This window comes from Actinia tenebrosa, unplaced genomic scaffold (assembly GCF_029948245.1).
Source record: "Actinia tenebrosa isolate PJP-AT-01 unplaced genomic scaffold, QUT_ActTen_1.0 PGA_scaffold17__23_contigs__length_9995812, whole genome shotgun sequence".
Classification (NCBI taxonomy): Eukaryota; Metazoa; Cnidaria; class Anthozoa; order Actiniaria; family Actiniidae; genus Actinia; species Actinia tenebrosa.
This window is the reverse complement of record NW_028292577.1, coordinates 415,460-427,314: the sequence shown is the minus strand read 5'-3', so window position 1 is coordinate 427,314 and position 11,855 is coordinate 415,460. Positions and strand designations below refer to the sequence as shown.

The window sequence follows — 11,855 nt, the reverse complement described above, 5'->3', positions numbered from 1 at the left end:
GACATTTCATATATTTTTATTCAAAGCGGAACAGAAAAAGTCCTGTTAACGTCCTATGACATACAGTCAATTTACAAATTATTTCTTTTTCCTGCTTTTCTTCCTTCCTTTCATCCTTTACTCCTGTCCTCCTTGTTATTTACTACTGCCGTTATTACAAAACATTTGCTCGATCAAAATGTGGATATTTTTTTCACGTTAATATGATATGAACATCAAAGAAAATCTTGTATTTTTACGTTTTTCCTGACCGCATTGCTGTAACCTTCGTTGAATTTGAACCAGATAACCTGGGAGGGTTTTTCTCTAGTGTTACTTTCTGGATTTGACCCTTTGAAATAAAGCAAGGCAGAGATAAGCTGGATGGTAGCCAGAAAACATAATGATTGGGCTCAGACTTATGGCGCCAACATCGCAAATGCACCCCAAAAATGGTGTGTCCTCTTTTGCATCAGTTGTTTGAACTTCACAAAACATTGCAAAAGTGGGCCTAGTAAAGATTTTATTCGCAAAACAGCGCGCAATGATTCTGCCGCGTATAGCAGGGCCTCAAAATCGCACTTTAGTCCTTCAAACCAATCAAAAACCAAAAAACAACGCAAGGAAAACTAGAGTGCTGTAAGCTAGTTTAGAGAAACGCGGTGCAGCTGGCGCGTGTCACGTTGTCGGCAATAAAAGTTCATAAGTATTGGAAAGAGTGACGTATGATGCCACATTGCAGACAGTCTTATGGTGAAATTTGTTGCGCATTAAAAATAAGTCTATATTATAAAATAATTGGGATACTACGCGCGCTATGATTGGTCGAAAACCATGTTTGATGAGAGTGTCAAAACACGCTATCGTCATTTTTAATCTATCGCGCGCGCTCATTGGTCAGTTTGAATAAGACGGCACGTAGGGAGAATTTACTTAGACTTTGCTTTTTTTCGATCTTTTCGCGCGTTGGTTATTTTATAAAACAAATCAAAAACAGTTTTCTGTGTTTGATACTCTGGTCCGTGTAACACTCCACAAAGAGCTTTTCAATTTAGTTGGCGTGAATTAGACATGAAATTTGCCTGATTTTTGAATTTTCATTTTTTATGATCATGTCTAAATTCGAATATTATCTCATCAATGTCAATTTTCAATTTTCGAATTCAAAAATTAAAAACTAAAATAAATTTTTGAAATGACTTTTCGAAATTTTGATTTTGTACTCTGAAAACGAACTTTGGAAAAATATCCTGTAGACAGGGGGAGGTGAAGATTAGGCGGACTAAGGGTAGGTGGGTCCACTAACAACGACAATAATAATAAAAAACCATAGAGGGAGGGGAGGCACCAAGGAGGGTGTTATTACAACATGTAAACCTTGAGAGAAAACCATGGAAGAATTTTCGACCAATTTGTACGATGATGAAAGCGGAAGTGGACCCACCTACCCTCAGTCCGCCTAATCTTCACCTCCCCCTGTCTACAGGATATTTTTCCAAAGTTCGTTTTCAGAGTACAAAATCAAAATTTCGAAAAGTCATTTCAAAAATGTTTTGATCAGAGTATCAAACATGGAAAACTGTTTTTGATCTGTTAATTCTATTTCTACGGCGTTGCGCGCTTAAGTTTAAAACGCGCTAGATTGGGAGATTTTAATGTTTTGTACAACGCGAAATAAAAGTACAAAGTTTGGTATTGAGCGAATGCATTGGTCATTGATTGGCGTGCTTTCACTGAGTTTTGGGGGCACGCGAGAGGTTGCTAAACGCGCGTTACATGGTGACTATGACTATTTTAAAAAGTTACCTTCTTGTGAAGAACTATAAGTTTTGGGTTTAAGTGGCTGTCCAAAGAAATCCAAAGCGACCTGAAAAAGATGGCAATATTTAAAAGGATTACTTCCAAGTGTCTGTTGTCATAACTTTTGGTTTTCCAAACTTTAGGTGGACTTTATGCCCGCTTTAATCTTTCATGACACGAAGCGGGTCTTTGTAGGTGACGTACGATAATGTCTGTCGACGCTGGATGAACGTGTGTATAACTGAAGCTTGAAATACAAAGGTTCACAAAGAATATATAGCATAAGCAAAAAATGTTCTTAATGATTTAACCTGGAGTGAGGGTTATGGAGTTACGTTTGCTTGCTTCGGGCTTGCGTCGGCTTGCTTCGGGCGTGGATCGGCTTGCGTCTCTAATGATAACAAGGCTTTAGGGTTCATTTACCTTTACTGGTGCTTTGATCATGACTTTGCTTGTGTCTGGTTTGAGTACTGTTACTGGTTTGTTATCTTTTGCTGTCTTCTTTGTAGGTATCGATCCATGGCCAGTATTCCTTGGGAAACCGGTAAAAAATCAATCAGTTATTTTTATAGACTATGAAATGCAAGGCGCGACAAATTAAAGCTATGACACGCGCACAAATTACGTTGCAATTTATCTCACGCAGAAAACCGCTGCAAGTAGAAAACAGAAAGTAACTTAAATTTTCCTACAAGAAATTAGACGATAGAAGTTGTGCATGTTGAACGCACATAAAACTCGCAAAATTTGTGCGCGTGTCATAGCTTTAAGTTGTCGCAATTTATCTCGCGCAGAAACCCGCTGCAAGTAGAAAACAGAAAGTAATTTAAATTTTCCTAAAACAAGAAATTAGACGATAGAAGTTGCGCATGTTGAACGCACATAAAACTCGCAAAATTGTCGACATTTCATAGCAACGTGCGCGCTTGTATAACAGCGCATAAAAACAATAATTGTTCTCTCAATGATAGCGATCATAGTGACGGCAATAACCATAATTGTGAAGATGAGCGTTTCATCGATGTTGGATATCGTATGACCGTGAAAAGTAACAGCATACGGCACCGCAACGGTACAGAATTAGCGACATTCTTTGAACCAATCACAGCGCGCGAGTTTATTTTTAATCCAATCAAAAGCTTGGACACAGCAAAAGCACGATCACGGCGTGGCACGTCTGTACCAGGAAGTTTATCATAGTCGGACGAAAAATGATTTAGTAGCAGCATTGTTATACTCACTCGTCTCGTGCGTGGGTCATTTTTTCTGCTCTTCTCATTTTCTCTAGCTCAATCTGGAAAAAAAAAACGTCCCACACATCAGACGGATAAAATACAAAGATGACATGCGCAAGTCCTGAGATAACCTACCTCTCGTGCGATCAGTTGCTTTGTTGCATATGTCAGCTGTTTGTGTTGAGGAAGAGTGAGAAACTTGACAATTTCTTCAACATTCCTGCCAAAAGAACAGAGTAAACTTTTATTCCAAAGAAAATTGGGGGAGACACTATGGCCTCATCAGTCCGTTGCTTATCACCAGTTTCTGAAGGGCTTACACACCTCAAGCTTTTTGACCAACAAGGTGCATTCTGGTTTAGCGTGGGTATAGAGAACATGCATCCCAGCCACTTTTTAGACAAATCTGATAGGAAATATAGGCTGTGCAAGTTCTAAATATAGGAAAATATAGGATTTTTTCCCAAAAATATATGCACTTTATAGGAGCTAAGATAGCTTTTCAGTGCCGTAACAAGGGATTTTATTTCCTTCGCCAAATATGCTAAACAGTGTAAAATATAAATCTATCACCCATCAGTCGTCCTATTTATAGGAAATAAAGGAGGTTTTCTTTAAATATAGGCTCTTTATAGGATCCTATACAAATTATAGGAAATATAGGATATATAGGAGGTCTGGGATGCCTGAGAGAACATCATATGATGAAGAAATGATCAAATCTTTGAACAGGGACATTACACTTACGGGTCCAATACATAGCTGTACTGTCCCTCGTAGTTTCTTTCTTGGTGGTAGGTCAGGTTGTAGGCAATCATGGTATCGATCAACTCAGCTAGTTGTTGCTTTTCTCGAGAGCTAAATAACTGCATATTGACCTATATATGAAATACCTTGCATTAATTGACTTGATATGTGGGGTGGGGATTAGGGGTGGGGTAACAGTGCTCCTGTTCATCCACAGGCTTATTTTTCATGGGTTGTTTGGAGGGTTCGAAAAATGAGTTAAGTCCCAAAGGTCCAAAGGGGTGCTTGTAAAAACAAAGTTTTTGAGGAAATTTTCATCCCCACCCCCCACCCCCTTCAGGGAGAAAGGGTGAGAGGGATAATATCAAAAACTGCAAAAACAAATCAAGGAAAGCCAAAAGAACACTCTTATTGATAGAATAGTGAGAGAAATTCCCTAATGTGCTTACTTTTGCTGTCCTTAAGCTTCCCAGTAGGATGTTTTTTCTTTGGCCACCTCACTTACAGCACAGACCTATATATAAGCCATGTCAATTACTTACCGGTCTCATATTTGGTGTAAGAACATCTAATAATGGTGGGAATAGTTCAGTACAAGCGATTCGCTCATCCATGAATCGTCTGATACGAGGTGATGCATCAGATTTCATTGTTGTTATCAAATTGGAAGTCTTTACTTGTTTGAGGTGACACTGTTGAAAAATGATCAGAAACTTGATGGACCCACAATATTGTCGGCATGGTAATGCAAAGCACAAAGGAGGGAGAGGGCAGGGGTGGGGAAGGAGGTGAGGGGACCACCCACCAGTGATTTGAGCTTTCTGTTCTTTTCTTTAATTGCATGCAAAACAACATTTGGCAGAAACAGCTCTATGATATCCAACATGGCTAACAAACTAAAGGTATTAATTAAATCATTACACAAATAAGCTTAAGGGTTAAGTGTCATCTCTGTGGCCCTAAAAGGGTGAATACCTCGTATTGGGTGCTGGGATAACTAAGCTTGGATGATGTTGGTGTGGCGTAGAGAAGATGGAAGGACACAGCTAAGAATGGACTATAACGACGAAGGATGTATTGCTGAGACGAGTTGACTTGTTGCTCTATGAAATCTGAGAATTCCAACCATTCAGTCCCTGATACTGATCTAAACAAAGTGGGAGATAAACCATGAGAATGTATAAAAAACCTGAGAAAAAAGAAATGGAAGAGGAATGTACGAATGGATGGTCAGATTGGAGTAGAGGGAAAATGATTGCAAGAGAATGCATGGAAGGGTGGGTGGGTGTACAGATTGGAAAATGGTTGGATGGGTGAATGGACAGGTGGATAGGGTAGGTTGTTGGGTGGGTGGATGGATGGGTGGATGGATGGACTGACAGATGAATAGTATCTTTAATCTACTTACTGAATTGAAGCCAGAGTCCTTGAACTTTATGTTGAGATAATTTTCAAATAATCCTGATTCAAACAAAACAGACTATCAGAACAAACCCTTTACTAAACCAAACGAGGAAAAGACTCTGAAAAGCTCTGAAAAATCACAGTATAGTACATGTAAAAATGGTAATACCATATTCAAATTATTTGTAAAAGTTGTTGTCCATACCTTGTGTAAGCTTCTCATACTGGCCACAAGAGCTCACCGATCTAAGAATATTATGGAATCTACCGGACAATGCAGACACACTCTGCCCTAGAAATGCAGATTTTCCACCAAATCCTGGTCCATCCCTAAGGCCTCCATTTGCATCTATGCGGCGCATGTTTTCAGTGAATCCTGCAAAACGCTTTCTTTTTGGTTTAGGCAGTTGGAAGATCTCTTGCATTATGGCAAAGAGATTCTTGTGAAGATCCTTCTGTCCAATGTCTGCTGATTGTACATAATCCAGAGATAGTCGGCCATGACGTTTGTGTACAAACTGTGAGAATATGAGGCAGAAGCTCATGACGGACAAGAACAAATGCACAAGGGTAACAGGCAAGAAGAGCAATTTAAAGTACCCATAGGACTTTACTGTGCCACAACCCTGACTGGAACAATAGATCCCCCCACCCCCCTCCCCCTGTGGCCTTGCATTCAAGTGTTTCAGGATGACTTTCTGGGGGTTAAAGAAAGGTATTGGCAATGTGTCATCAGCTGAGCCACTTTTGCATTTGCTTTGCCTTGAATTCCAGATATCTGGGGCCAAGACTTTGCAGTTTATAGGTTCCCTTACTTGGGTGGGGGGGGGGGGGGGGGTAATGATGGCGGCAAAAAGAGAATGCCTAGTGCTAATTGTTTCACATAAACATACTGTATAGGGGGCCCACATACCTGTAGAGTATTGAGGCAGGACCTGATGTCATTATCTGCTTTATCGCACAGGGCTAACAACGTTGTCATGTCTGTTTTGACACACTCTCGTTTGGAAATCTGTGAAGAGGATAATTCTAAGGTAAAACACAGGAAACTTATGTTTCTTCTTGGCTTCCATTGCTTCTTTGATTTTTCCAACCTATCTTCTTTTCTCCCTACTCCCTCCCCCACTTTCTTCCTTTCTCTATCGCCTCAACCTTCATTTTTCCATTCCTTACCTCTTGAAGCCTCACTGACAGACGTCCAGGAATTGTTTTTGGAAAAACTGCAATCAGAGCTAATTGACGAAGCTGGCGAAGAGATGGAACAAACCTGAAATACAAACAAAAAGCACAACATTATTTCCAATCCAATCCTTGAAAAGTCAAACGTGAGAAAAATATCTCAAAGCAAATAAAAAACTTACTGGTCATTGCAAATGCAAATTATTGGTCTTGAGAGTGGTTGTGATTTGTTCTTTTTTTTACTCTTGCTTCCATCTTTGACAAAAACGATGAAAATTGATTGAGGAGGAGAGGAAAGGAGAGGAGAGGAGAGGAGAGGTTAGGGTGCGACATTTCACAGAGTCAAAAATAATTCTTTACAATAATGATATACCTGATTCTTTTTTCTTGATAAATGAAAGCAAAACATTGATTGCTGGCTGTGAAATAAAAATCACATTCACTTGAGATTAAAACAGAAACACATGCATACATGGTTGTACAATTCTCAAATGTAAACTTACCGTTGGAGCCCCATCAATCTCATCAATCACCAAACAATTTGGCCTTTCATCTTTTCCAAGGACAGATTTCATTTGTGTGGATGTCTCAATCTTCTGCTTGAACACATCAGCTGTTCGATCATCACTGCAATGAATTACAAGAAGTAAGCAGTGAGAATAAGGCTCTGTTCAAATGTAGAACTTCATGAGCCAAACCTAATCTGAAACAATGAATAATAAGGCAGTCCTCTTTGATGTCATTAGGTTTGACTCATGTGAAGTTTGACGTTTGACCTGAGCCTAAGTCAAAAGATGTTGTGGACATTCCAATAAAGAAAAATGACAAAACCTATTGTTAAAAAAATTGTCACTAACATATTACCATGACAATACATGTCTATAAGAATATTATGTCTACTTATAAGGAAGTTACAGGTATGATGGGGCAAATAGCATAAATGATGGGAGAGGGATACTCTTGGGTGCTAAATCAGAAGTTAACAGCAAGAGACATTAATTTTTTTCATATAACACAAACCTTGCATTCATTTCCACCACGTTGTAACCAGCATGCCTTGCAATTACATGTGCCAGGGTTGTTTTGCCGAGGCCTGGGGGACCACAGAGTAAAGCAACCTGAAGAAATAAAATGATTACTCTTTCTATTATGTTTTCCTTTGGTCCCAAGAAAAAGAGGAGATGAATGAGTGAAAAGTAGTGAGGAGGAGAAGGGTGGAGGGAGGTAGAAGGGTGGAGGTTAGAGGGTGCAAGGAGGGTAAAGGGACAAGGATGGAGGGAGTAGGGTGAAGTCTGGATGTAGTTCGGTGGAGGGAGGAGGAAGAAGGGTGGAAGGAGGAAGGTAGAGTGGCAAGGGTGGAGGAAGGAGGGTAGAGGGAGAACGCTGGAAGAAGGAGGTTGGAGGGAGGAGGGTGGTATAATATATAATATGTGTACCTTTCTGACAGGGTATCCATTTGTATCCACTTCCTAAAAAATAAAAAGGCATCATCGAGTTCAACAAAGTATGCAAAGTCACTTCAGCAAAAAATAGAAGCGAAGCAGCAAAAGCAACAGCAGCAGCAACAATAGCAACAACAACAGCAACAATAGCAACACCACCACCAACAACAGCAGCAAAAACAGCAGCAGCAGCAACAGCAAAAGCAACAACAACGACAGCAGCAGCAACAACATCAGCAACAATAAAATCACTTACCAGCCATTCTTCATTTTCAATTCCACCTTTATTAAAACTCCCAAACTTCTTGGGGCCCTTCATGTTTTCTTTTTCTTTTTTCTGTTCGGCATGTTGCTTCTTGTCATGCTCCTTCATCTTGTTAAAAACGACTTTATCCCAGAGTTTAAGCCATTTTAGGAGTGTCCTATTTATTGCCTATTGGTTCAAATGATAAAGGAATATACTTTAGATGGACAGATAAATATTCCTTCTGACTTTATTTCTAATTTGCATAATAATAATTTAATAATTTAATAAGTTACATAGTGCAAAAATTCATTTTAAAATATATGATCTAATGTGCTTTAATATGAATAATGAATATCTCATAGATAAAAAAAATTATTCACATGGGAGAAGGACATATAAGGTTATCCCTATCAAGAATTTCTCCTCATATCAAATTTGAATTTAGAATTTTTTTCTTTTGTGGAGGGAGGTAAACTGGATAACCTGGAGAAAAAACCCTTGAAGCATGGGAGAGAACCAACAAAAAACTCTACTCTCATACGACCTTAAGCCCTAAGGACTCTCACAGATTCTCAAAACACTGTAGGCATTAGGTACACGTACACAATAAAACATGTTTGTGTTGGCAATTTGGGTGGTAGTTAAGGTTTTGACTTACATCATCACTAAGTAGTTCTGTGAACAGCTTGGGTGAGTACTTCTCAACCCAGAGAGAATGTTGGGGTAGTTCAGGGACCTCTTGCTCTATGTCAGCCTCATCTGTGTCCATGTTATCTGCATCAGAATCACCTTGCAGTGCCCTTTGAATATATACTAAGTTGGTGAGATGCAATCATAACAGTATACTAACAACTAGCGTTATTGTCAACAAAATGCTTTCCAACAGTTCTATACTATCAAAATATCAATAAATCACTAACATACCTATACATACCTTAAGCTATCAACATACAACTCCTACCCTATGTTTGAATACCAATCTTCAATACACCACCCCTATACCAACAACATATCAACAAACAAATGACCTACCACACCAATTTCATTTAAAAAATATGTACCTTCTTAGTGAAGCAGCTATCCTGTCTGATTCTTCTGTCATTTTTCTCCTTCGCTGTTGACAAAATAATCATTGACACTTTTGAAAAAACTGTAACATAAATTACGTAGCGATAAACCACTCTCAGTGTAACTTTCAGTGGAAACTGTTAAAAAAATATGGCTTAAAATAGCTTTCAGACATCAGACAATGTCCGGCCAGAACTGGGACTTGTCTAGTCGAAGATTTGCCTTGCCAGTCATTTTGACTGATAACTGAGCAAGAACTGAGCTAAAATTAACTTGGCTGGTGATCATGACCAGTTACTGACCAGCAATTATTTTAAGTCCTGGAATAATAATAATTGAATCCAAAATATTGAGTTCCAAAAATATGCTAAGATAATTCTTGAAATTCAGATGCAGTAAAATTTTTAATGGAGCAATTAATGAGTCTTTTTGATGTTCCTATAGATAATCCTGAAGGAAAAAAGCATGCATAAATCCATCACATTTAGAGGCATCTTTACAAGATAATAATATGTGACTGGTCAAGATAAAGAAGAAATGTAATGAATACCTCCTCATCGACCTGTTGTCTCAACGTGCTGAAAGGCATCTGAAGCAACTGTAATGAATCTTGATGAGACTTAAACTGCTGTAAGAAGAAAACACACAGAAGAAATAAAGTTGTTAATCCTCATCTTCAAACCATCAAATAATGTTATCGAACCCTTGAAATAACCGTCTGGGCTAATCAAAGTCAAGGCAGGTCTGACTTACAGATTGAACACTCAGTCTGAAACAATCTCTGGGCTGATTGAAGTCAGGGCAATGCTAACTCACAGATCAAATTGAAATTTATAGAAATGTCAGGTTTCCCAGGGGGACTAAAACCAGAGAACCTGGAGAAAAACTTACAAATCAAGGGAGAGACCTAACAAAACAACATGAATATGATGCCAAGTCCAGGCAACTTACCCAAGAATCCTAGAGATTAGATGTGGGTGCACTATCACTATGCCTTCATTAGTTCCCATACCCACAGATAACTCACTCTATCTGTAGAACACAAACAAACCTTATTCTTTTTTGGACTCTCCTCACTTGATTGGTCTCTCAGTCCAAGGTACAATCTCTGTCCGTCTGTCCTGGTGATCGTCACTGTATCTTTGCCCATAGGTGGTCTGGTATATACACTAGTGCGCCGAGAGTAATCCAGATGTCTCATGGCTTGTGAGTTGGTAATAGGTGATTGTTTATCCAAATATGTCTGAGACCTAAATGGCGATATGTTTTTTCTTAAATTGTTGTGTTCCATTGGAAAAGTATTTCCATTAAGATCTTCTAAATCTTTTGATTCTGGACTCTTTTGCCTTTTTCTCTTTTTCAGTGGACCTAAAACACACAAAAATGACATTGTTGTTCAAAAATAAATGTAACTATTTCTTTAAGTGCAATTTTTGAAATATATATTCAAAATATTCTCATGTACCATGAACAGGAGAGAAAGAAAGGAATGAATATCAAAATGGGAATTAAAAAGACTTGGGGAGGGGGGGAGAAGGGGAGGGGGGGAGAGGGGGAGGGGAAGGGAGGGAACTTTGTACAGGTTATTTTTGTCTTGAAAATGTGTAAATAACTATCAAAATAACAAAATTAGAAAGATAATTGTGTTCAACAACATATATTATTATTATCAGAGTTCATACTAACTTAAAACGTCCATAACAAGATCTGGTAGTGTTTTAGCAGCATAATCATTATCATCATCATCTGATATATTTCCATACATATCATCACTTGATCTCTTTTTTGATGTGGTCGAGTCTTTAGTTGAATCCATCGACGTTTCCTGGCTACTTAAGTCTAATCCCTTCACGGAATGGCCATCGAAATTTAGCGATTTTCTTGAAGGAGGTCCATCTACTACGAAAACAAAACCATAAGCAAAGGTTACAAGATCATTTTTTATCTTCATGTTATTTGAAAAATTAGACAGCAGAAGTAGTGTAATTTGAGTGAAGTATTCTGTATACACCTCCTCCAATCTCGTTTAAAACTTCCAGTTCATCAGCGTACTGGTCTTCGAAGTCATCCTCCTCTGGATACGGAAGGTCGCATTCATCCATCTCTACGAACTGTCGAACGACACGAACGTAGCAAATTATCACAACAAATCGATCCCAAATATCCAGAACCACTTAGCATGAATATAAATTCAGCTTTCTTGCTAACAGTGATAAATTTTTACACTAAGAATTAATTCACCGACATTAATAGAAAACAAAATAGGATCGAAATTCTTTAGGTTGTTTTTCCACCATGTTGCCAAATTTCCCGCCAAATAAATGAATATTTATCACGTGATATATTAACGTTTTCGGAAATGCTCGTACAGGTTTCGGAGAGCATTCGTTTTGAGAAATTTTGTTCGTTCTTTTTTTCCGGTAAAAAAAGAAAAAGAAAGAAACAACGGAAGAAAAAAGAGCGAATGTTGCAGCTGAATTGCTATCGTTAAGTCGAGAGTTTGCACAATATAGATTGAATTTATCAAATGAATCCAGACAGTTTTATTAGTTATCATTTTATTTGAATCTCTTGACTACATTTATTTTATTGTAATAATCATCGAAAGTTATCCTTGAAGTGTATCAGAATTCGTGAATCATATTCAAGCTATTTCAAAAAAAGTTGGTAAAAGAGGTAGTGCATTTTGCATACCAAGTCCGAAAGGCACTATGGGAATGTGAATGCAATGCAGCGAAGGCTCACAAGGATATG

The 11,855-nt window shown here is 38.4% G+C and overlaps 1 protein-coding gene across 1 annotated transcript; it reads right to left on the bottom strand.

The window, feature by feature from the left end:
* Nucleotides 1-11,409, bottom strand: LOC116292685 (chromosome transmission fidelity protein 18 homolog). Its single transcript, XM_089031856.1, has 24 exons — nt 11,113-11,409; nt 10,788-11,000; nt 10,153-10,469; nt 9,652-9,729; nt 9,095-9,147; nt 8,692-8,833; nt 8,043-8,219; nt 7,781-7,813; nt 7,365-7,462; nt 6,848-6,971; nt 6,718-6,763; nt 6,527-6,599; nt 6,339-6,432; nt 6,079-6,177; nt 5,371-5,683; nt 5,166-5,222; nt 4,737-4,903; nt 4,304-4,453; nt 3,762-3,892; nt 3,150-3,234; nt 3,021-3,073; nt 2,203-2,311; nt 1,786-1,846; nt 1-331 (listed from the first exon to the last, which is right to left on the bottom strand). Exons 1-24 carry the CDS (start codon nt 11,201-11,203, stop codon nt 216-218), a joined length of 2,880 nt encoding a protein of 959 aa, XP_088887982.1. The 5' UTR covers nt 11,204-11,409; the 3' UTR covers nt 1-215.
* Between the last annotated feature and the right edge of the window lie 446 nt (nt 11,410-11,855).